Raw genomic sequence first — 25143 nt, 5'->3', positions numbered from 1 at the left:
TAATTTCATCAACAACTTTTAATAACAAAATTTCAAGAGTTTTTGTTTTTTTAAATACAGCATTATAACCAGCAATAACTGTTAATTACATCAAAAAGCAAACAAAGAAAAACAGTTATGTTAAAATGGCTATGTCCATGTTTTCTAATATAACCTCTTTCCCTCCCTTTTTATTTTTTTTATTTGTGTGCAACACAACTTTGTTTCCTCACTTTTTTTGCATCAATTAGTGTCAAATCTTCTATTGTAAAGTTCAATCATACTGTATATAAGTCAGATTCTCAGACTTGTGAAAAAACAATCTATATCTATCCATCTATCTCTAGACAGATTTGTACTTTATTTTTACATTGTAAGTATGGACCATTAAAATTAGCAACATTATTGTTTTATTATTCTGTATATGACTCACTATGTCCACTAAATCTGCATAGATTAAACAACAACAACAACAACAACAACAACAACAACAAGACATACATACACATTATGGACATACTTATGGGTAAGTTGTTTAGTGCAAACATAATTATTTAACAAATTTAGACCAATAGTTCAGGGTCTGGTACAGGGAGGAGGCTGAAGGCAGTGATGCAATTGATGACCCAGGTGGTGGGAGCTGACCACACCTTGCCTCGTCTCACTACTGACGGCTTGTGAGGGGCTTGAGGGTCATAGATGATGTAATGTGTGCAAAGGGCCTGGTCGGACCCTGGCAGGGCATGATAGGCTGTGGCATTCACAGTTTGAGTCACATCACTGTCTGGCTTGGGTTGCCGGTTCAGTAGCTGAGCTCCTCCCTCCCGGAGTAGTTTTGTGAGCTCATCTTTGGTAGGCGTCTTGAAAGAGCCAAGAAGGAAGAAGAAACATCCATCGAACAGTGGTGGAAGCTGTGAAATACGACGGGAACAGACATTAGTGAAAACTTTGAAGACCGCCTCATCCCTTGAAGAGTCCAAGGCTCGTCCAAACTAAAACTGTCTTGCTGAGAAAACGTCTCTATTATCATCCTTCATTAAAAATTGAAAACAAACGAGCTTAGTGGCAGAATGAGTAAAGTCTTCTCTTTTGTTTATGGTGAAGATAAATGGTAAATAATTGTCTTTGCTACTAAATCTAGGCAAGCGCCTGTGTGGATGCTTTGTGTTCTTTGCTGCAGCGCCAGAAGACATTTTTATAAGCACTGTTCTCCAGACAAGCTCTGAACCACTTGGCATTACGGTTTAAAGCAGCAGTGAATTAGGCCACTGGAGACTGTTCTATTCACAGCATCAAGGAACTCAGCTGTTTCGCGTTGTAAATTAGCACTCTCAGGTCTTTAGAGTAGAAAGATTACTTTATTATACGTTGGCAGGGCTTTACTTTTGCTTCTGCATGTCCTTTATTTAGGATTTTGATTGATGGTTTTTACCGTTTTTCAAGAATGAACATTTATTTTGCATCAGAGGGGGGAAAAGAAAAAAGAAAAGAGTTATAAAAGAGTGGGGGAACATGTGTCTCCTTGTGGTTATGACCAGAACATGCTGAAAATACCTTGAGAATTCCTCAAGGTAACAGGTAAACACTTTATCAGGTACATACACAGTGCATAGAATTTTGTTTTTGCACAAATGAATCTGAACAAAGCAGACTAAAGCACCTTTAGAAGCAAATGCAGCTTCTAAAGAGTCTTTTGCCAGTATTAGCTTTGACAATGCAGTGCCCCCATTCTCTAAAAACAGCACAAGCTCCATCGGGTTTCATGCTGATTGGTTGGGGAAAGCTATTTTCAAGCCCTGCCAAAATATCTTCTTTAAACTGAGGTCATGACAGACTTGGCCACTGTAAGTCATTCATGTTGTGTTAGAAACAATGTCAGTGTAATTTTGGCTTTGTGGTAAGCTGCTGTCTTTCAGAAACGGTTGGCTGCAAAATCAAACATGTGGGTGAGAGAACAAAAAATTTTGAATACTTAGCTTAATTAAGACTAATTTGAATTGAAGAGATTAAAAATTTAATTATATTTATATTGATTTGTGTCTAAAATAAGCAAATATGTTATGATTCATGACAGAAAACAGATTTATACAAAAAAAAAAAAAAAAAAAAAAAATCAACTATCACCATATGCCACTGCCTGGAAAAACAAATTTTTCCCAAGGAGAGAGAGCTTAAACAACGCGTATTCATCAATTTCATATCTTTGTTTTTGTGCTTCTCGCTTACCAAGCTGCATCTGTTGATGCGACTTCGCTGGGGGCCTTCTCCTGCTTCATGCTCAGCTTCAGGCACCCACTTCCCCGCCTGGAGACATGCCTCCACCCCTGGCATCAAAGAGAGAGAACAAAGAAAATTAAAGCTACAGCTAATTATGTTGACTTTGAGGGAATGTGACAAGGCTGTGTTGCACACCAAGGATGACAGTCTGTTTTATCACAAGTTGGAAGATTTCATGTATTGGCATAGCTGCCGTTGTTGACAGAGAAAGATGCCCACAGCATGATGGAGTTAATGATGCAACCCCCGTTTAAAGTATTAAGCAGAATTCGAGCGTCATCTCTTTCTGTCTCTTGAGGTTTTACGGAGTCAAAATAAAACCGTGTGACAGTCAGCATCCAGGCATTTTTTGTGTTAGAGATATAGCTTTTGTTAAAAATCCTTAGGAAGAAAATCTTAAAAAGGCAGAAAACTTTTTAAAAGTAAAGGCAGATAAAGGGGGAGGGAAAAAACACAAAACATGCACATTTTAATGACCCCTCACTGTCACAGATAAAAATGCTTCTGAAGATGTCACAGATCAAACTGCTGCTGTTCTCAGTAAGTGTTCTATTACTGAGCATTATTTTTGGGATATATTAAAAGAAACCCCAAATCCACAGTTTATAAGTGGCATATCTAAACATTAAAGCTAGATTAGGTTGGAAATATGACACTTTGCTGTGGCGGGGTGGGAAGATAGGAAATACACCTGAGCATACGCATTGGCTCGAATAACGTTTTTCATTACAAACACACTGAGTTTTCTCATTACGCTTCTAACTGTTAGAGATGCAAACTATTCCACAGACACATTTGCAAGGTATATACGCAACACTTTGCCTCAAGTTCTCTCTTACAAACATTCCACCTTCCAAATATGTGAGTAAGATGACAGGAACAGATCAGTGTGTGTACACCGTGACAGCACCATTAGAAGGGGTGAGGAGTAGTAACATTTCTTCACCCCCCTTAATTACAGACTTCTTTCAGGAGGACCCCGCTAAAGAGTTGGGCAGAAATACAGGGGTTAATCTCTCTCTGGACGATAGCACTTAGTTTCTTAGAGTCATTAGCATATTTGTTAATCATACTCCGAAAGAGAGCATAAAACATCTCAATCCCCATCCTTACTGAGTGAGCAGTAAGATGAACCAGCCCTCTTGACTAACCGTGAGACCAAACTGTTACTGCGATCTCATTATAAAGACAAAAGCTGACGAAAACTTGTCCTCTTATAATGAGACAAGAAGAATTGTATTGGCATTTCGAATGGATAAGAAGTTCTAAAGGCCAATACAGACGCTTTAGGAGTGAGACAGGATACAACATTGCACTCATGGTCATTATACCAAAAGTCAGTATGAAGCCATACTAATCAAAATTGAAAATTTCTCCTCTTCAGAAACACCTCCACATCTGACATCAACTCCTAGGAAAAAATAGCACAAGTCCTGAATTTCCTCCATTGTTATGTAATTTATCGTTATGATGAACACCAGTACCTACAGAAATGCTCTTGTGGCCTATGCTAGTTTTGTGCACCTATCTAACTTCTGTAAAAGTTCTTGTGATCAAAGAATGACCTGCCAACCAGTCTTTCTTGAGAACAGACTGTAAGCAACCAGACTTTGTAGGCTTTTATTGACACTAACAGGCAACTCTGCATCCTACACTTCCAATCTCATATCTTTAAGTAGAAAAGCTGACCCCAAGAAGTTTTCTGAGACCTGCAATGAGAGTTGTACTTTTTTCAGGCTGCACTGATTGCTTAGAGCATTCAGTAACGTTAAGAAAAGTAAAACTGCATGTGCTTTATTAGTTTAGCTTTTCTGTGTAAATGCAGTCACTTATGTATAGGTGAACTCTTAGTCTTCCTATGACTAGGGACTGTGCATTGAAATGTCTTCATTAAATATGCAATGGAAAAATGTTATAATGTTAATGTTTAAACACATAAGATGAAAAAACAAAAACAATAAGTGGACATTTTCTAGCTATAGGTTGCCAGACACAGCTGGTAGATGCAAGATTTAAAAAAAGGTTTACAAGCGAGCTAATTGAGATTAGATTGAGGTAAATAATAGTCTCATTTTACTCTAGCAAAAACATTAGTGTGTTTCCCCCATGCTGGTCAAAACCATTTCAACTGTTCTGAACATGTCTTTTAGTTTTAAGTGAAACCCTAATAAAAGGCTTTTAGTTGGAATATAACCTTGTTAGGCACACAGAGACTGTGCATTTCAATCAAAATGCAATGCACTGAAACAAGTCTGATAAAGAAGTAAGCCGGGGCTCGGCTTAGCGGACAGGTATGGCATACAAAGTCAGGTGACAGTGAAAATGCAGCTCCTTGTGTGTGTTCACATACACAAGGAAAAGAAACAGATAGGATGCCACAGTGACTGTCACAAGGGAGACAAGAAGTGTCAAGTGCTCAGCCCGCGTGGAGAAAAGAAAAGGGGAGGGGGGGATAAATATGGTCCAAACACACAAAATGTTACAGTGACACAACTACACACATTCAACGTTGAACTGGCTTACTGGCAGAGACAGAAACAGGAATGCACGGCACTGTACTGTAACACTCACACATTCCCACACATACAACAGTCAAGGGCATGCCAAGGTGCCAGAAAACTCTTTGACTGCAAGTCTCTTTCTGCTTCCTGTGAAGCTGATTGTCTCTGAACATATGCTTGCTGACTTGGTCCAAGGATACCAGAGAGACTAGCCAAGATTAGGAAATTTTTTGCAAGGTATTTATCTTGGTAAAAAGGCAAAAGAGTTGACCAACTTTTTATCACTAGTCATATTTGGCCTTGTGATATTGATTCCCACCTACTTCACTTGGCCGTCAGACATAAGGAGTTGTGTGCACACAGAGCAACAGGCACAAACAATCTGATATGAAAACTGCTTGTTGCTAAATGTTCTTTAAATCTTCCCATAGAGACCGGATGTTGTGCATGAAAAAAAATCCTGTATATTTTATTTGGACTTTTCCCAAAAACCCACAAAACAGAATAATTCACTTAAAAGGTTCCAAAATGAGAGAAATTAACACCATAATATTGTAGCACCAAGTAACACATCAGCAATTTTAATGGTTTACATGTCCCTTAATGTAGCCGCATAAAAATATTATCTAAAACAGTCCTATGGAAAATCACAAACAGCCCACTGTTTGAAACAAAGACGGCTGTTAAAATGTTCTGTGGGACTGAGCAGGAGGCTAATCTGTTATCTCAAATTGTTTTGTTTTGTTTTTTTCTCTGTAGAAGCATCTGGGAAGTCTTCCTTGGAAATGTTAAGAAAGGGCAGGCAATTAAAAAAAAATACTCAGCAGGTGACTAGATGAATCATGCTTGTAGCAGTGACCTTACTGCTGCAGGCTTATAGGTTAAAGCCGATTAGAATGGATTCCCTTGCAATCAGCAACCTCAGTATTTCTGCTGTCTTGTAAGGTAAGCAGAGGCCGTGCTACCAACATTTGTGCTGTACTTTTGGGAGATAAATGACTAAGCTGAGCAACTACAAGAAACATAACTTCTATGTAAATGGAAATACTGTTTCTATATCTAGAAACTCTCTGAAAGACTTTAATGACTTTTCTGTGACAAATGTATATATATATATATTTATCAGGTACGGTATAGAAATATTTACATGTAATTTTGCCACTCAGCACAAATAGCCATCTGGCACTTACTTCTGGATGAAAGGTATTTAAGTATATTGCAAACAAAACTTACAATGTACAAATGTAACGGTGCAGCATGTGAGGAAACACGTGATAGTAGCAAATTAAAGTTCTTTCTATTTTTGGGCAAGAAGCCCAGTCAATACTGAACTTTATTCAAAGCAATATATAACAGGACAGATTTAGTAACTGTAATTACATTGCTTTTGCTAAATTATAATGATACTACTCTAAATGTCCAAGACTTTTCAACATATTAAATTTTAATGCTATTAGAGCTGTCGGAGCTAGAAGATCACAGAACAATTTATTCATTTATGTTTTATACAGAGTCATGACATCAGTAAATCTAAAAATATTTAATTCACAATTCTGGATACATTTTCCAACAGTGACACTTACACATTAAATGAATTAATGTGAATTAAGGAATTAAAGACTGTTAAAGTTTACAGCCTTCTCTGTACTTACATTTGTATCTAACAATCCAGCAGCCAGCAAGAAGACCCATGAGGGTGGAGTAGGTGGTGGGCATTTGCCCTTCCGGTACCACAATGTGACTCACTGGAAAAAGAAAACAGACACACACCAGTCCATACAGGTCCACATTTTGCCTGTGACACAAATTTTGGTAATTTTGCACCAATGTATCTGAAAGGATGCAGTCAGTGTGTCGTTTAATTCGGGGGCTTTGCAATAGTGAAATTCTAAATGTTTGTCAATTCGGCCTTTCATACATGTTTATATATCCATTATGTCCATGACATAACACAGCTTCCACCATGTTTGACAGATAACACATTACGCTTCAGATCACAAGCTCTCATTTTCTCTCTCCATACTTTACTCTTCCAATCAATTTAGAACAAGATTATGTTGGTTTTATCTGTGCAGTGAATCTCACTCTCTGCATGGTCCGGTTATTTTTTAAGGTACAAGGTTCTTTATTCGTCAAATGCATAGTTATACAAGTATAACACACAGTGAAATGTAACCTGACACACTCCTCGAGGGGGTGAGAGAGAGAAAGAACATTATCTATTATATACACATTAGGTGAATGTGCAGTAGTAGCATTGTATGCTGCACCACAGCTTTTGTTTGTGCCAAATTCTAAGCTGACCATTCTGTTTTTGCATATTGGTCCATTGGTAAAAAAAAAACAACAACAAAAAAAACAACAACAACAAACAAACAAAAAACACTTTAATAATCCAATCCCTGTCTATAATAGGTCTAAAAAATAAAAAATAAGCGAATATTTTTGACGGATTTTTTGACACATCTAAAGAGACAAACAAAATATAACTACAGAGAGTTTATCTTAAAAAGTATAGTGTTTTTCATCTCAGCTCAAGTTTATCTCTAAACTTTTTGTTTTTTTGCTTTTTTGACACATTTATTATGTCAGTTTTCATGAGTTCAGCACTACCTTTAAGGGAAAAAATATCTGAAAATGTGAACAATTATTAACATCTGTCCCCTCTCCACTTTCTTTTTGACAGTGTGTTTTTCCACTTTGCCTTCCAGCATTTCCTACCCAAACAGTATTATAGATTATACAATAAATTTTATACTACATGTAGGCATGTTATGCATTTTATGAGACAGAGCCATTTACATGTGAATCTTTTATGAAATCATTTGTAAAAGGGTAAACCAATGTAATTATGCATTAAAGGAAAAAAAATCTGTGATTTTGATTTAGCAACGCAAACCCAACTGGATGAAATAGTTTTTATTCCAGGTTAGTCACTGCCCAACACTTCCCTAATGTCCCTTACTTTGAGTGGGTGAAAAGTAAGCTTACTGAAAACCTGTCAAACACTTCATGGCAACACAATAGGCCAAGTGTTAGTTTATTAGGGGTGGGGGAAAAAAATCGATACTGTGTAGTATCGTGATATTTTGTTTGCTAATAATGTATCGATACAGGGACAGCAGAAATCGATATTTTGTTACAAACAATTTTTTCGTGGACTGGAACATGCTCTGACTTCAGAGCATGTTGATCAGCTCCTTTTTCTGAGCAAGAATGCTGACATTCCTTCACTGTCCAAATGTGTTTAACTTTTTTTTTGACAGCAATAAACATGACAGTTTACTTATTTTAATTTAAGACATATTTTATTTTTATTAAGTTTAAAACTTTTTTTATTTAATGTAAAATTATATTTTTTTTAATTTACTTTCAAATTCTTCAGTTGCTGAATGGGCTGCATAGTTTTCATAAATTGCATAGTTCAGAATAGCTATAATTGTACCAGATGGTTGCATTCAGTTAAATTGGACTAGACTGTAATACAAACCGTTCAGTTTGTCAACAATAAAACTGACTGAAATGAGAGACTGAGTGTGAGACTTTGATATTAGATAAAATGAATATTGATAAAGTTTACTTTTATGTACAGAATCTGAATATCGCAAAATATTGTAAAAAATTGCAATAATATCGTATGGTGCGTTAAGTATTGTGATAATATCGTATCGTGAGTTGTATGGTGATTCCCACCTCTATAGTTTATTGTGTAAAAGAAAGGGACACATAATTATGGTTAATTAAAAATTAAATACAAGCTTATTGCCTCTTCAATCAACAATTAAGCACAGTTGAAAAATTCAAAATGAACATAATTATATCTCCAGGGTGAAACCTTTTTACATTGTGCATTGACCATGAATTTGGTGGATTTGCAGGCTTCAGTTCAAAATGTGAGAAATGTTCATTGGAAGCTCCTACTCTCAGCCCTCAGGCCAGATGAGGGAGAATCGTGAGACACACTTGTGTTTTTCATTAGTGAGTATTCATCACTCTGACAGTACCTCCAAACATTTTATGAGGAATGATTTCAATTACTTTTGTTCTCTTGTGTTCTTTCAGCTATAAACTATGCAGCAGTGAAGGAGCTGCTGTATCACAATGATGTATACAGCTCTAAAAGTGTTTGTTAGTTACTGTTGAACCTTCACGAGTGATAATGCTCAAGCACCTGACGTTGGCTTTTACAATAAAATGGATTTGTGTTAGACAGTAAAGCCTATGAAGCTTGGCTCAGTAGCAAAAGGACCATTTGGGATTGTGAACCATCTCTAAGGTTGATGAAGTAGCCGCATTATGTAATCTTTAGTAAATGTTTGGATGAGGCCAAGAGACAACCTTTTAGTTACTGAATAACTCAGGAGGTTCAGCCTGGAATTTATCCTTCAGATATATATTTTGACTGCACGTAGAAGTGCTTGGCAGTTAAACAAGCTTCTGTACAAGCAGTTCGCTGGCAGTTGCATTTAATTCATGATGCTGTTAAGAGCCCATCACCAATAACGCTGAAAGCAGTCATGCAGCTAGTATTGTAAGGGGCTTGGACTGGAACGTTGATCCCCTGGAGTACAAACAAACAATACCTGAGCCAGAAAATGTGTCAGCCATCCTCCCTCCCAGTAGCTGTCCCAGTTTGACCAGTTGATGCCGTTCAGCTGGCGAGAGCTTGCTGGACAAAAGCACTATGGTTTGTTCCCTCCTCACACAGTCATTTACCTACAACAAGCAGAAATTTAGAGGTTTTGAGGCTTTTAATGCAAGAATATGTATTATGGTTCACTAAATCTAATCTGAAAATGAAAACCAACTGTAGGAAAAAGTTAAGTTTCCAGAAAAAAAAGACTGGAAATATCTCTGCCTTTAGTATCTGTTAATTTTGTTCAATTAATCAACACAGCCAGCTTCAGGAGGCACTGGTCATTGCCATGTTCCATTTTTGTATTGTTCTGAACTTCTTAAATCTTGACCCTGACAATCACCAACCATTACATAATACAGACAAATTTCAACTAACACTGATAAAAACTAAACTGAAATGAGAAAACCACTGTGGAAACTAACTGAAATGAAGATGAATCAAAAACATTCTAAGCAATATGAGTAAACATAGTCATTATAATAACTCGGCTCCAGAGTTGATCATTTCAAGGCAAAAAGGGCTATTCACATCATGGCGACATACCACGGAGAGACTGGCTGAGGGGCTATGAGATATACGAGCATTTGCATATTGAGTTCCTTCTGAGGCTTCTTGGAAAATCTCCAGCATCTCCAGACTCGCTGCATAATCTGCAGGCCGCTTTCCATACAGATTTCTATGAAGAGGAACAAAGATAAAAGGTGTAAGTATCTAACAATATGCACACACTTATATATTTATTCACTTGCAGTGCTGCAGACCATCTGGTGACCACCAGGAAGGTCAGACACATTAACACTGAAAAATATGTCAACACACAAAATCTAAATCCCAGGAAACACCACCAACAACAAGATATTTTGCTGTGTAATCCTGCATCTCTTGTGGGTTATTTAGTCATGATGGATCAGTGCAAGCATTAAATAGACCGTTGTTTTTCACAGGAACATTGCTCGGGATCCAAGGAAGTGAAGTGCTGAGTCTGAAGTCATTTGGATGAGTGGGTCAGCTTGCACTTTAATCAGTCATGTTGTTTGTATAAGCTCATCTTGAGTAAGCTGTAAGTCATGATATACCTTTACAGTCACATTTTGAATGAGCAATGCACTAGTAAATTTCCATTAGGAAACAAAAAACAGCCCAAGAATATATATTACATGCAATATTGTAAACACATATTATTATAAAAATGATTCAGACTCAGCTGGCTGCACTTCCTTAGCCAGGAGCTCTAGAGTCTTGGGAACCTGCTCTGAAGGCTCCATCCACAGTGTCGTACCTTTGAAAGGATCCTTTTAATACTTGTTTTAGTTTAAGTTTTTAAGGAGATCATGTTTTCAAATCAGATCATCGCCCCATTTCATCATTTAGTCCCAATCTGTGCAAATTCAGTTTCAAATATTTGCTAAAAAAAAAAAAAAAAAAAAAAAAATTGGCAATGCCACATCCTGCTTGCTCTGTGAACTCTGTGCAACAGTGTGTGTCAATCACTCGCTAGTGCGTAACAGTTCGATATAAGGTTAAGCTGAAGTCTGTCCTATACTTCAAGCATAGGTCACATCATAACACTCACTAAATGCAAAGCAATTAATATCAAAAGGCTGCATACTGAATGTGTTTTAATTTTGATACATGGTAACCTTCTAGAACAGCGTGTCTAATGGAGGCTTTGCATCTCAAAAAGCACTATTATGTGCAGAGACTCAAAGACGATGAAACAGCCTCCCTTGGTTACAAAGCGGACAGCTTTAAAGTATGCGTCTTTACGTTTGAGGAAATCTGCATGAAACAAGACTTGGGTCACCTTGATGAAAAGGGGGGCGGAGAAAGGAATCACGAAAGGCACAGGAGGAGGAAAGGAGACAAAGAAGAACCAAGCCCAGCAGGTCGTCTCTAAAAGATTAGGCGTCAGCAAAGATAACACCTGGGGGACAATTAATAGGTCCACTGGTCCATAAAATATTTCATTTGGATTCATACCCCCAGCTCCATATGCACACAAATACAAACAAACATAAAATGTCCCTGACACTTAAACATACGCACACACACAAGCTGGTTTAAGCAGCAGCACGTGAGAAGAATATCTACAAATAAAACAAAAAGTAGAGAAGGAGGTAAAGTCACAAATACTCTTCCACAGGCCTCTGCTCAAGCACACAAGTGGGTGGAAGGTGAGGGTGGTTCTAGTAGGCGTCCACTATACCTGTGACTATCTAATATAGTCGCAGGTATAGTGGTAGGTTATCCTAGAAAGTTTTAAGTTATAGTGGATCTTTTTGACCACAGCAAGCAGATTTCAGTTATGCGCTCATTACATAAAATGTGTTGCATGCTACAAATGGTTTATCCCTGACATTCTGAGCCTTTCTACCAAATACATTTTTCATTCCTAACTCCACTTTGTTAAAACAACACAAACACTGATAAAAGCTTTTTAACCCATTTACTTCTTGATATAAACCTTAAAAGACTGTTGCCTTACTTGGTATCTACAGTTTCTATACAGTTTAAACCATTTCTGCCCAAAATCACATTAGCAGCAAGTATGAAGAGTGAAATGAAGAGGCAGTATTTTTTCTTCAAATCAAAGACAATTAGTTAAATTTCCATCTTTTGAAATTTGTTCCGATCACCTTACAGCCAACACTGCTATGTTAGACTTCCCAAACACTTTCACTTAACTTTTTAAAAGTACCGCACTGTGATTTTATTTTATTTTTTGCAAATGCCCTTCATTAACACCAAACCATAATCACAAATAATGTTGAGTACAGCTTTAAGAGTTCTTTTGATGCTTTTAGCTACACCCTTCTTCAAACTGCTAACAATATTTCAAACTTTGTGACTGCACAAAAACGATAGTCCAGTGCATAAAAGCCAAAACAGGATCGGAGCAATGCACTTTGTTATGACAAGAGAATGCAACTGAAAAGACGGTATGCATTATGGAGTACATTTCAAAGAGCAAGAAAATGACATCCATTAACTGGAAGTTGTCATATCAAAGGTGCCCTCTGAGGTCTTCTTGTAAACAAGCAAAGCTTCTTTTCACACTTAGGTCAACTCACCAAAACAGACTGTCTCCTTGAGGGCTAACAAAAATGATGAATTACCTTCCATTCCATTAAAACGGCTGAAAAGCTATTTTTGGAACACTGTGACCTGCATTCTTTACATTGTTTGCCATCTTCCTGACTTTTCTGATTGGTGTATTACTGTAGTCCTTAATGTTTTATAACCACCAGTTTTTGGCTTGCCGATACTATCATCATCATACTTGTGCACCTGCATCATAATTTCAGTGCAAAATATCTAAACAACATCCCTAGAGTTATGATTAATTTTAATTAACTTTAATTTAGCTATATTAAAATCACTAAAATCTGTATAAAACCAAAAAAAGTCAGTATATAAACTGTATGGATACATACATACATACATACACACACACACACACACACACACACATACATATATATACACTATGTCCTATACTAGTAAGTGTAAAGAGTGACAAAGAGTGATGTAATGACCAATTACTAGCATTTGATGAATGTCATTGCGAGTTTGTCGTACCCCTGTGTATTTAATTATACCCAATGGCATGTTAGTACAAGGCTTCCAGGTGATGTTAATTAATGTCTGTATGGATTCAGTGCTTCCGGCTTAATGTGGTCATTACGACTTAGTCAATTTAAATATATCGGGTACCTTGTTGCCCATGTCTCATTAGTACAAATTTATTTTCACACTGCATTGACCTAAACATAAACAGTGAAATCTAAAAGCTTATTGTATGCTAAGCAAAATTCTTCAGGCCTCCTCTTAAGTTTACAGATGTCCTGCCCTGGTATACATTTAGAAGCTCATACTTTAAAGCGGTCTCAGAAAATACATGTTGTGACAAAGCAGATATCGCTTAAATATATTAAAAGGTACTCAATTGATAGTTTGTCTCTTTTAAGACTTCCTTCAGTATTTCAGACTTCAGTCAGATTAATCAAAAGTTGAGCTAGATATAAAGTGGACTCTGGCACCAAGTGATTTATAGAACTGTGACTAAACAACAACAAAATGCAGCTGAATCATTCAAGCTCTACTTGCACACAAACATCAACGGAGGAAAAATGAAGATCTGTGCCTCTAAACCCCGAGCTGTGTGCCAGTCAGTCCATTAGGGACTGCACTGGCAGATGTCTTAGCTTGTGTCCTCTGTGCATGTGTGTGATTCTGCATGGTAAGGAAGAGAAGCTAGGACAGGAACTATATTGATCTCGGATCCTGAATAGGAATGAATATTGATAAGTTTCTGGATGCCAATGCCCACATGGCTTCATGGATTCACTTATCGTCTAATGTAGGCCTGCATTATTATTTCACACTGAAGTGCCTATTACATTGCAATACAGAGATCAGACCAGTAGAACGAAGGCTTGCATTTTCTCTGTCCGAGAAGTCCGAACATCTTGAGGTTGTAAACTATTATATTAATTTAAAAAAAAAAAACCAACTCTTAAATAAAACCTTTCAACTTACAGTCTTTATTTAAAGAACCAATCAGGGATCACAGAAACTCTCGTACTAAAGTTAATGACATGTAGATTAACAGTGACTCAGAGTTTCTTTCTTAGTCTTGCTTGATCTTACAGCTGCCTACGACGCTGGTAATCGTGACATTTTAATTCTGGCTTTATGATTCAGTTGGTTACTCAGAGGCCTTCCAGGTAAGAGGAAAATTGACCATATTACCCCAGTACTGAATTCACTTCACTGGCTCACAGTACAATAAAGGAATACTCTTAAAATCCTTTTATTAGTTCACAAAGCTTTCGACGGTTTGCCCCCCAGCACATCTGTGAATGGCTCACTGTTTATAACCCAATCACACCTCTCCGGTCATCAGGTGCAGATCTTTTAAATGTTCCTAGAATTACAGTCAAGTATGCTGAGGGTGCTTTCAGTTATTGTGGTAACCTGCTTGTTGACCTGAAAACAATTACATCTGTACTGACATTCAAAAAAATAAACCTAAAACCTCACAGAATATCCCTGCCCGTTTTCCTTGCAGACAAGTAATAAGGCAAAAAAGAACAAATGTAAATCAAAGTTATGAAACAAACACAACTAAAGACAAAAACAAACAAAGTATGATAGGTATTCATTGATTATAAGACTGTAAAAGAGCTGATCATCTGATCAAAGTACCAAGTCTGATTAATTAGTCATCATAAGGATTAGTCAGTTCCCGTCCTCATTATTGACAATGTACTTCCACAAGCCGGAAGAGCTCATATGGCATCAACTGATTAACAAACAATCAGCACTGAATTTTACATCTGTCCACCTATGTACTATGTAACTCCCAAAAAGCTGAATGTCTTGTATGATGACTGAGAAACAAGTCTTTGAAAATTTATTGAGGAAGTGGGGGAGAAAAAAAAAAAGCAGCAGTGGTCCAGTAGGACAGAAACACCACTATGATGTAATGCCAGGAAACACAATAGGCATGCAGTAAATATTAACTTGGTGTAAATGTTCTGTTTCTTTTTAGATTTATGCTTCAGTTGTGTGTGTGTGTGTGTGTGTGTGTGTGTGTGTGTGTGTGTGTGTGTGTGTGTGTGTGTGTGTGTCCAATAAGAGATCATATCATCAAAAGATAACGTCTCTTTCCAGGAACACTATATAGCTGTGATTTAATTTGTCAAAGGCATTGATTCTCTAACTTTTTTCTTTATCCATTCACACACACACAAAAAAAAAAGCATATCGAAAAGAATATTTGCCTAAATTGTTTTAGTCATCATCAACAATTAAATTAGGGCTGTAGTTCACTTTTAGCAAAATGAATGTCATCACAAGCGCTTGAGCAAGCTACACTGCTCAAAAAGTTTTTTACGCTTAAAAAAAAAAAGACTTGATTGTCACAGTTTAACACAAAGTTAGTTCAACTTCTTCTGTCCAGTTAGGATGCATTAATCATATGATCGGCTTTGGTGCAAATGAACACAACAAGGGATGCACAGGAGAGGCGAGAAGGGAAAAAAGGAATGATTTTGCAGGTTGTGGCATAAATCATTGCTCTTCTCTTATCCCTCCTGACTGACTTTTCTCTAGTTTTGCTTTTTGCTAGTGTTCTTTCACTAGTGGTAGCATTAGATGGTACCTGCAGCCCATCCATGTTGCACAGGAACTCTACCTGCTTCAAGATGGCACATCCACATGAGCCATCCCAAGAAGGTCTGCTGTGTCTGCCAGCATATTCTCAAGTGTATGGAGGAGATCTGGGCCATTACATGAGGAGAGCTGGAAAAGACTACTGTGAGGCACAAATCAGCAGTCATATGAGTATCTGCTCCTTTGTGCAATGAGGAAAATGAGGAGCAATGCCACAGTTCTGCAAAATAACCTCCAGCTGGCTACTTTTATACATGTTTCTGACCAAACTGTCAAAAAACAGACTGCATAAACATGGAATGAAGTGCTGACGTCCTTTAGTGGGACCTGTGCTCACAACCCAGGACCGTGCTACTCAACTGGCATTCACCAAGGATATGCCTTCCCAGAGCATTACTGATCCACTGCCAAACTGGTCATGCCAGATGATGCTACAGGCAGCAAAATATCTAAATATTCACCACTGCAATGACATCTCCACACTCTTAATGCTTCCTAACTTGATTAAGATGAATTGCTCTGAAGTTTAACCAACTTTAGGTTATACTATGGATAATTGAGTGCTCCTTTTTTAAGAGCAGTGTATTTTTTTTTATTTTAATATTAATTCAACTTAATTTTATTACATACCTTCAACAGGTAACACACACTGTGCACTGGCTCTACAATACATTAGGAGGGACCTGCCATACAGTTTCACAACTACTCTAGAGGACACTGCTGCCAATAAGAGTTTAAAAAAAGAACTTCCATCTTGTTGTAAATGCAGTTAAAAAGTGGCCAAAATGTGTTTAAATACTAGGTTAAAAGTTTGGCTTTGAAGACAAGACTAGAAACTCTTGTTTTCATGTCAAACCTTCGGGCCACTGAAAAAGAATTCAACAAAAAATAAACAGCCCTCACAACTGTGGGGCTTTAGTTTCCACTCATTCATGGCACTTAAATAAAAGTGAGATTTTGAGCTCCACTGCTCTTCACTGGGCCTTTAGGTCAGAACTTAAAACACTGTTACGAAACACCAACGTCACACAGAATAAAGTCAATGTAGCAATGGACACCCAAATGAAAACGCAGTATTGTGAAACACTTAAAGCAACTTACAATACGTTCTGTGAGGCGCCAAGCTGCAATAGTAGCTTTACAATAGATGAATGTCCATTCCTGACAGCATCGTGTAGTGGGGAGTCGTTCTCATACCCAGGCGTGTTCAAGAGGGCTCCCATTGAGACCAGTAGTTCCACAACTGCCAGATGACCCAGGTTACATGCTTCATGCTGAAACAAAGTAGTAAAGCTCAAAAGTTATACTGCTTCTTTTCGATCTGACAATATGCCTCAGATCTTACAGTGTAATAAAGCATTTTTTAAAACTGATACGAAATAAGTTTTGCTGAGTAATAACATCTGGGAAGTATGCATAAATATGTCCTGCCCCAGTTTTCTGCTTTCTAAAATTAAGAAGATGGGTGCCTTAATGTTCGTCTGTTTTTAAGTCTTCGCCTTTGCAAAGGATTAATTTGACAAAGTTAAAGTTCAGCCTGAGAATTTCACCAGAAATGCAATTAAGACACACTCAAACAACTGCAGAGTGATTAAACACAGCATTATGCTTTAAATAACTTGAGCAGCTAATGCATTTATTAAGAAACTGGCTTTTTGTTCCAGTTTATTTTTATTTGGGTCAGGTAGTCTAAGCTATTAAGCCAAGGGCTGTGCAGTTATTTCTCCTCAATGACTGTAAAAATGATTTGCCACCTGAATGAGCAAATATTAAGAAGAATATGCCTCATCTATCATCATTTTAATCATCATCATCATCATCAGGGACTAGAAATGAAAACATGCCTCTTATTTGTGACAACTGTTTCATGTATTGCTGGGACACTTCCAAGTTTTTTGTAGTACTGGCCATCTGGACAAATGTTTATTTTACACCCAGTTTGGAACCAAATCCATGGATTCATAAAGTGCATGCTGAAATTGGCTTCATTTTGTTTGTTCTAAACTTCACAAATACAGAGAGAAACATGTAACAAGCTGAAATGCTCTGGCTCTACAATTGGCTAGGTTAAAAACTACAATGGTGCTAACAGAGGTTTGGAAAAACACAATGGTAATGTCATAGTGGCTGTAGCATATCAAGGCTTATAGCTACCAACCTTCCCACATATATACAAATACACACATTTGAATAGTTCTAGCATTAAGCTTACTGGTAGCAATTTGAATGATCAGCTGAGAACTGTCAAAACTCAAATTGAAAACTCAAGTTTGAGTGGAACATCTTGACATAAAGTGCTGCAATAAAGACGCAAACACACACTCAGTCTCAAGCAGCTGTCGAGGCGTTTCCAGCTTATCATGTGGCAGCAACTTGAGGTTAAACTGATAAAATAACATGCCTGTGATTGTTGCTGAGGAGGTACCACCACAAAAATAGCCCCTTGTGTCATCAGTACATATTACTTTTCAAAGAACTATATTCCTCTATCTTGAAGGATGAAAAAGTCAACCCTGGTAGAGGAACTAATGCAATATTGGCAGCAACAAAAGGTCTGCCACCCTGCCATTTGGAAGCTGGACCTATTCCTGAAGTCATGCAGGGCTTTACTTTCAAGTGTCGCATAGCTTCATCTCATATGCACACTAAAAACAAAAGAAATCTTCAGGTTAATGATATTTAAATTTCCAATTTAGTGACTGCACAATGTTTCACCAGATTTCAGAGTTTGACATAAAAAAAATAATAAAAATGAAACTTCTGCAAAAGTGCCCCCCCCCTATTTAATCTTAATCAGAGTTTTGTTCCAGAGGCTGGTTGTTGTCATGTTTGTGACTTTTGCAACCACATTCTCCTTACACTGGGCTGGTGTTTCCTGAAAGAAACAAATCCATAGAAGCTAAAAACTTTTCTTGTATTATGTTTGATTCAATTAACAAGCTATGCTTGTGCTGTTACTAGATTACTTGTAACCTTATCAGGTCTGCTTGTTTGTGACCGCATGCCAATTTGCACTGCTCTTGGTAGACTTCCGATCATTATTATTATAATGAACTCACTGTGCTTTTGATCATAAATTTATGCATTGTTTAACATCACCATCTGAAATTTCCTCTCCTATCTGTGCTTTTCTCTGATTGCAAACTAGTGCCAATTTGCCCTGCTTAGTCAATCTGGCCCTTATTATGCCAGTCACACAAACAGTGCAGATGCTTACATTTTAAAAACAAACAGAAAATAGGGATAGCAAAAGAGGGACATTCATATAGTAGAAATATGAGTAACCAAGGAGGAAGAAATCCAAATATTTAGCTTTAATAACAATAATAATAAGTAGCAAACATTATAGAAGTAAAGTTAAAGTCTATACGAAAACCTATGTGGAAAAAGTCACTGTAGTGACGCCAATTATTTGTCATCAAAATAAGTTAAAAAAAACAAAACACGATTGTGTGTAAACAAATGCTACATTGCTGAAGAAACAGTGTAACAACAAATGAGACTAACAAATTCATCACCTACCAGAGGTGTCCACCCCGCATTATCTTTTAGATTGGGGTCAGCCCCCTGATCCAGAAGATCCTTGACAGCCTCTACATCTCCCTGCAAAGACCAAAAGATAATAACAAACCTGGGGTCAGAACTACAGACCTGTAAATGCAAACCTTTAAACACAGCAGCTGATCTCAGTAAACCAAAGCTCTCTGGTTTATCAATCACTCAACAGTGGGCCATTGATTGCTTTGTCTGGGATCCAGGGAAGGATTACAGCTATGTTTACAAGGATTACTATCAGACAGTTTAGTCTCAATAGAGTGGAATATGGCTGCCTGATCTAATACAGCCAAATATACTCAACTCCACAGTAAGGGAGAATATTTAATTATATATCTGTAAATTTTTTTTAAAGAAGAAAAAAGAATAAACAGGAAATGCCAGGTTTGCTCCTTGCACTCACTAATTTTCATGATTTTTATTTCTGCAAAATGTCCTAACCCAAGAACAGCATTACTGAGCTAAAATGAGTGAAATTATAATTGTTTACCATTTTAATATCTCATTTTTTTTTAGGAACACTGTGCACAGATTTTATTCTTGCAGTCTCCTGCAGTTATTTTCACACCTAGAATATAACAGAAAATTGAGTAAATAAAGTGAATCATGCCAACACTTTATGACCTTGATTGCAGCTAGATGAAGCAGGGTCTCTCCCTTGTGGTTCCTCTTCATAACTGCAGGGCTTCCTGGACTGGACCGTCCAACAGATGCACCATTAAAACAGGAAGATCTCCTGTAACTTTCTGTGGAGGGGCTGGCTTGAACAGAGGGGCTGTCTCTGCCCTCTTTTCTGGACTTTTTGGTGCTCTTAGGGGTAGTCAGAGATGGAGGATTTAGCACAACTGGAGAGATCGGACTCAATGATTTTCTCCCCCTTCTGCCTGGAGAAGGTCTTGGTCTTTTTGGAGTGTTGTCCAAAGTGCTGTTTCTGTCTTCGGTCCTAGATCTTTTTGAGGAATGCTCGGAAGGAGACACGTTCTTGTGATTTTTGGGGTTATCATTTGGTTTGGGTACATCTGCAGACAGCTGGTCATGCTGAAAGGCACTTTCCGGCAAGGGTTGAACAAGTTCAGTTTGGCAATTCAGTACAGTCTCGCTGCCTTGTGAGAGACTCTCTCTCACTGAGCTCCCTGCAGGACTGAGTTTATCAGTGCTCCGCTGTGCCATCTCAGGCTGAGGCCCATCAGAAGTGACAACAGGGCTTAGGAATGAAACCCTTTTACTGGACCTTCTTGCTCCATCAGCACACACCTGCTCATTTTCAGAGAGATGAGCCTCTTCTGAGATGCCCCATTGCTGGTTTATGGCTTCCAACCTTTTCTTCTTCAGATTTTGCTTCGTCTGTTTTCGTGTGGTTCTGGTGGCTCCTTGCACCGGCACATTCCTGCTGGTAGCATTTTTCTTAGTTGACCTCTTCTTCCTGTCGTTTTTTGTTTCACCGTTGCAGCTTTGAGAAGAAGAGGAGCCGGAGTCTTGGGAGGACGAGGTGAAATTGAAAACTGACAGGTCCTGGCATTGAGCAGTGAGGGTGTCTTGCTGTGCTGCAGATGTTTCTCCAGGAGACCTGTTGTCCGGTACGGTGATCTCTGCAGCCTTTTCGACTGTGCAGCGTACCTTGCGGCTGCGGGGACTGAACCAGATTTTAAAATTCTTCTTGTTGTTTTTAGGTACAGGGCCATCAGGCTGAATCTCAGCCACAGATGAGTCTACAATGAAGTATGAAAAGAAAAAAAAAAACAAAGAAATATATGTGAAAACACAGTGCTAACAAAAATTATCACATGGAACTATTCAAGCTAATTAAGAATAATTTATATACTGAAATCTTGAAAGTTTAACATCGATCTTTGAGGAACTGTTCTTAATGTATAATTTGGGGTGGTTTGATGGTGACCTTTTTTCCATGCTTTCTTTTAATTGAACTTCAGTATTAGTTGCATTTCAAGGCTGGTCGTTTAGTGTGTTACAGTAGTTACATACGAGTACATAAACATACACATATTAATGAATAAAAGGCTCAAGGTAAAATAGCAAACACTAACGCTACTGCTAATGGGATCCTAATAAAACGCAAGAAAGCAAAAGAAAAAAAAAATAGCAGAAAAAAAATCCCTCATAAACAGAAACTGCACAGCTTATTAGGTGTAGTGAAATAATAATGCTAACATATGAAAGACGTATTGGAGCACCTCGTTTGCTTTCTACATCTTTAGTTGTTTTCGTGAACACTGACAACAACGTGTAGATTTGTTCCCATATTAACTACATGGCTTTGAAAGCCCTTCTGAAATTCTTCTTCAAAGCTGAGATCTACTTGCAAAATAAACACTAACATGGATAATTGCACTGCATAATTAGTGCAATTACGTGGGTGCCAGATGGGCAATAAATATAATAAACCAAAGAAACAAGCCACTAACCCTGTCAATCACAGACCAGATTAGTGGAGAAAAATGTTTGAACATTTCAGTCAACAAGTGATAGAGGAGGGTGTGGAAGGATGAGCGTGGTGAACCGAACGAACCAAAACACATGGATTTCGAAAGATAAATTGTCAATTATGCTTCTAGCCTGCTATATTTTTATATATAGCTTCCCTCTACCTGGATTTTTAATAGGAGTGAGCAGGGACTCTAAGCCACAGAAGAGTTCTATGATGCTGCTGAGCTGCCTGTTGATTTGGATGTCCTTCACCCAGGCAGGGCTGTGACATACCACACAGCCATCTCCTGCACGTGGCCCAGCACAGGACCTGAGGAATAAATATACCCCATATTAGGAGTCCACACTACAGCTCAGTAAGAAGAATTACAGAATGGTTATTCCTTCACTTTTAAAGAACATCCAGTCATAAAAAGAAGAATCAAAATTCGGGCTGTTGTTTAAGCATGCAGACATTAATTCACTCAGTAGCCACTTTCACACATCCGCTCCAGACAATTTCAGGGGAATTAGGTTGGGATACTGTCAACATTTCAACTTCCAACATGTACCACACAGAAAAAAAAATTCCTGTTTGAGATGGACTGAAACTACTTGAAATACTTTTTGTGTTAGCATGAAGGAGGGAACACATTATGCCCACTCACTAGCAATAAAGGCACCAGACTACTACCTGCATTGTTCGCACAGTGGCATAAACCATCATCGCATAGGTTTTTGTATTGGGCACCTGCCAGGTTAAAATGTGGAAAATCCAGCTGCTTTGGATATATGTGTTTTCTCCACTAACTCTAATAACTGATGTCTAAAACTTCAAGGCTACAGTGAATGTGTGAAAAGCACTATAGTATCTGAGAGGGGAGGCAAGACTATGCTCACATTGTAATCTGTGATGAAGGCAAAACATACTGCAGGTGTTAAAAATCATTTAGGTGTACCAAATGAAATTGACCCATTAGTCTTATTAGCTAAAGCTGTCTATTGGTGTCCTATTGGTGTTTAATTGGTTAGAATACACTTAAGTTCATACATTACCTGCACAGCATATGCTCACATAAACCTAAGCAAACAGGTTCCTTCATCAAATCTGAACTGGGGGGAAAAAAAGAGAACAAAACAGACCAAAAAAGAGGTTAGTTGGCCAACGGTTGTATACCCCCAAGACCCACAAATTAATTTAAAGTGGGATTAAAAAAAACGTAAGGCAAATTTGCATAAGTGCCTTTACAATAGCCTTATTAGGAATACAGGGTGCTGCAATACTTTTTGAGCCAAATGTGTAAAATCTGAACTTTACAAGACCCTGAAACCCTTAACACAAAGTGCATTACCATCATAAAAACAAAAGCACATAGTCCTGGATGTTTAGCAACTTACACTCTGGGGCAGTCCGGGACCTTGCGATATGCAAAAATAATCACCCGAACTCCATCACAGCTACAAGCACAGTCAAATACAATTTTAAGCAGCACATCACTCTCTGTTTTTACTACGCTTTGTGCTGTTGTCTCTCACTTATTCGGCGCCAGATCGCTTAGCAAAACATGCCAGAGTGTTCATTGGCAGGTGCTGCAGGCGTTATCGCCGCTATACCGTAATTTGCTGTGCCCGAGTTACAGGTTTATTATCTGTGGTTTATTGTGATGGCACTGTTTACCAGGTTATATTTTGGAAGCTTTCATCGTTGAAGTGCAGGCTGCGTGGTGTTTTCTCATTGCTGCACAGAGGTCTTCAACATTTCATGGCATTGCCGCACGTGTGTTAATTAAGGATGAATTGAAAGTGAGGTTTCAAATGAAAAGTTAACGATAATGGACAAGACTAGGGGCACGGTTAAGTTTCTTCCATGTTGCTTTGCATTTCTCTATAAGCATCAGGCCACTGTTCGACTAAACAAACATACCAAACTAACATTTACATATTTGTAAATGTTTACATATTTGTACCACTTTAAGTGTAAGACAACACTTCGTTACTTTTGCTGCTACCTAAACACATAAAAAACCCAGTTTAGCCTGACTTCCAGTACTCGTAGACGACGCAGGGTTAGCTTGCCACTCTGTACTGCACTTAACGTTTACTTACCATTTGGAACAAAGTAGCAACCGTCGGAAGTTTGCCGCCGCCTCCTTAGTCTTCTTCCAGTCCACTGTTTGCACGGAACTGTGCTCATCCATTCTTAGAATAGGAGTGTTGCTCTTTTGTTGTTGTTTTATTAATCAAACAGCAAAAACAAGTACAACTTCCTGTCTTACTTCTTACATCTCCCGCCAAATATTTACGGAAGCGAGCAAAGCGCATTGCCACAGTGGATTGGTCGACGGGCACCGGTGATGACGTAAACCCTGACGTAGGGGTTTTTGTTGTTTTTTTGAGAATCGGACGTGTGAAGTGGACAGTGAGAAATGAATACCAATAAATATGTTAAGACTGAACATTATTTTGTGGTATATCTATGGATAATATCTTAATATACAGTGGATGATCTAAACTTCCCTATTTTGTTAGAGTGACAGTCCAACTTCTTTAATTTCTTCCTTCGGCTGCTTCCTTGTGGATCATCTGCCCCATCTCACCCTATGTGTACTACTTTCCTGTCACACCGAGCCTCTGTAAGTCCTCTTTCACAACATCCATGAATCTTTTCTCTGGTCTTTGTGTTTTCCTCCTGCCTGGCAGCTCTATATTCAACATCTTTTGTGCGATATATTCACATTCTCTACACATGTTCTGCCTTGCCTCTCTGACTTTTCTTCAACCTGCTGAACCTGAGCTGTCCCTCTGAAATACTCGTTTCTAATATTGTCCCTCCTGCTCACTCCCAATGAATACCTTAAACTCTGCAACCTCCACCTCTGCCTCTTGTCTTTTCATTAAAGCCACTATCCCCAAACCATACATCACTTTTACTATTTTGTCAAACTTCCCTGTCATTCTTGTTTTTTGTCTTCGGTAACAAATCACCCCTGACACTCATCTCCACCTACTCCACCCTTCTTACACTCTCTTCTATACCTCTCTTGTGCATTGCCTATCACTTTGGATGGTTGATTCCAGGTATTTACACTCCCCTCACTACCTCTGTTCCTTGCAACTTCACCTCTACACCTGGGTTTCTCTCATTCACACCCATGTATTCTGTCTCAGTTCTACTGACTCCCATTCCTCTTTTCTTCAAAGTATACCTCCACCTCACTAGGCTCTCTTTCACCTGCTCCCTACTCTCACTATAGATCACATTGTCATGTGCAAACATTATTGTCCACAAAGAGTCCTGCCTCACCTCATCTGTCGACCTGTCCATCACCACTGCAGACAAGAAGGGTCTCAAGGGTGATCCCTGATGTAATCCCACCCCCACCTTTAACTCATCTCTCACTCCTACCCACACACCTCACCACTGTGTCTCTGTCCTCATACATGTCCTTCACAACTTTCACATACGCAATCTCTTCTACGCTTCTATACTTCTCTATCGACACTCTCAAAGCAAACATTGCATCTGTAGTGCTCTTTTTCGGCATGAAGGTGTACTGCTGCTCTTAACAGCTCGTTTGCATAGCTTCATGG

General features: G+C 38.3%; 1 protein-coding gene across 3 annotated transcripts; it reads right to left on the bottom strand.

Moving 5' to 3' along the window:
• Positions 1-23871, bottom strand: bard1 (BRCA1 associated RING domain 1). 3 transcript variants are annotated; one of them, XM_026145131.2, is made up of 11 exons: positions 23659-23871; positions 22609-22665; positions 21735-21883; positions 19753-20837; positions 19096-19176; positions 16675-16847; positions 9940-10072; positions 9341-9473; positions 6410-6502; positions 2206-2303; positions 1-890 (listed from the first exon to the last, which is right to left on the bottom strand). In XM_026145131.2, exons 1-11 carry the CDS (start codon positions 23748-23750, stop codon positions 543-545), a joined length of 2442 nt encoding a protein of 813 aa, XP_026000916.2. In that variant the 5' UTR covers positions 23751-23871; the 3' UTR covers positions 1-542. The 3 variants fall into 3 exon arrangements, with proteins under 3 accessions (XP_026000916.2, XP_026000918.2, XP_026000917.2); XM_026145133.2 differs by lacking the exon at positions 23659-23871 and adding an exon at positions 23231-23307; XM_026145132.2 differs by lacking the exon at positions 23659-23871 and adding an exon at positions 22951-23136.
• Positions 23872-25143: the final 1272 nt, after the last annotated feature.

This window comes from Astatotilapia calliptera, chromosome 16 (genome assembly GCF_964374335.1).
Source record: "Astatotilapia calliptera chromosome 16, fAstCal68.1, whole genome shotgun sequence".
Taxonomy (NCBI): Eukaryota; Metazoa; Chordata; class Actinopteri; order Cichliformes; family Cichlidae; genus Astatotilapia; species Astatotilapia calliptera.
Note: the sequence above shows the minus strand (reverse complement) of the source record. Positions and strands in the feature narration are given on the sequence as shown.

Bases quoted from the DNA above. Each gene is read 5' to 3' on its own strand.
- bard1 (XM_026145131.2), bottom strand. From the start codon at position 23,750: ATGGATGAGCACAGTTCCGTGCAAACAGTGGACTGGAAGAAGACTAAG. The intron at 22,666-23,658 runs GTAAGTAAACGT...TTTTCCCCCCAG, and splicing joins TTGCTACTTTGTTCCAAATG to TTCAGATTTGATGAAGGAAC. The intron at 6,503-9,340 runs GTATTGTTTGTT...TTCTTTTTCCAG, and splicing joins TGACACATTTTCTGGCTCAG to TGAGTCACATTGTGGTACCG.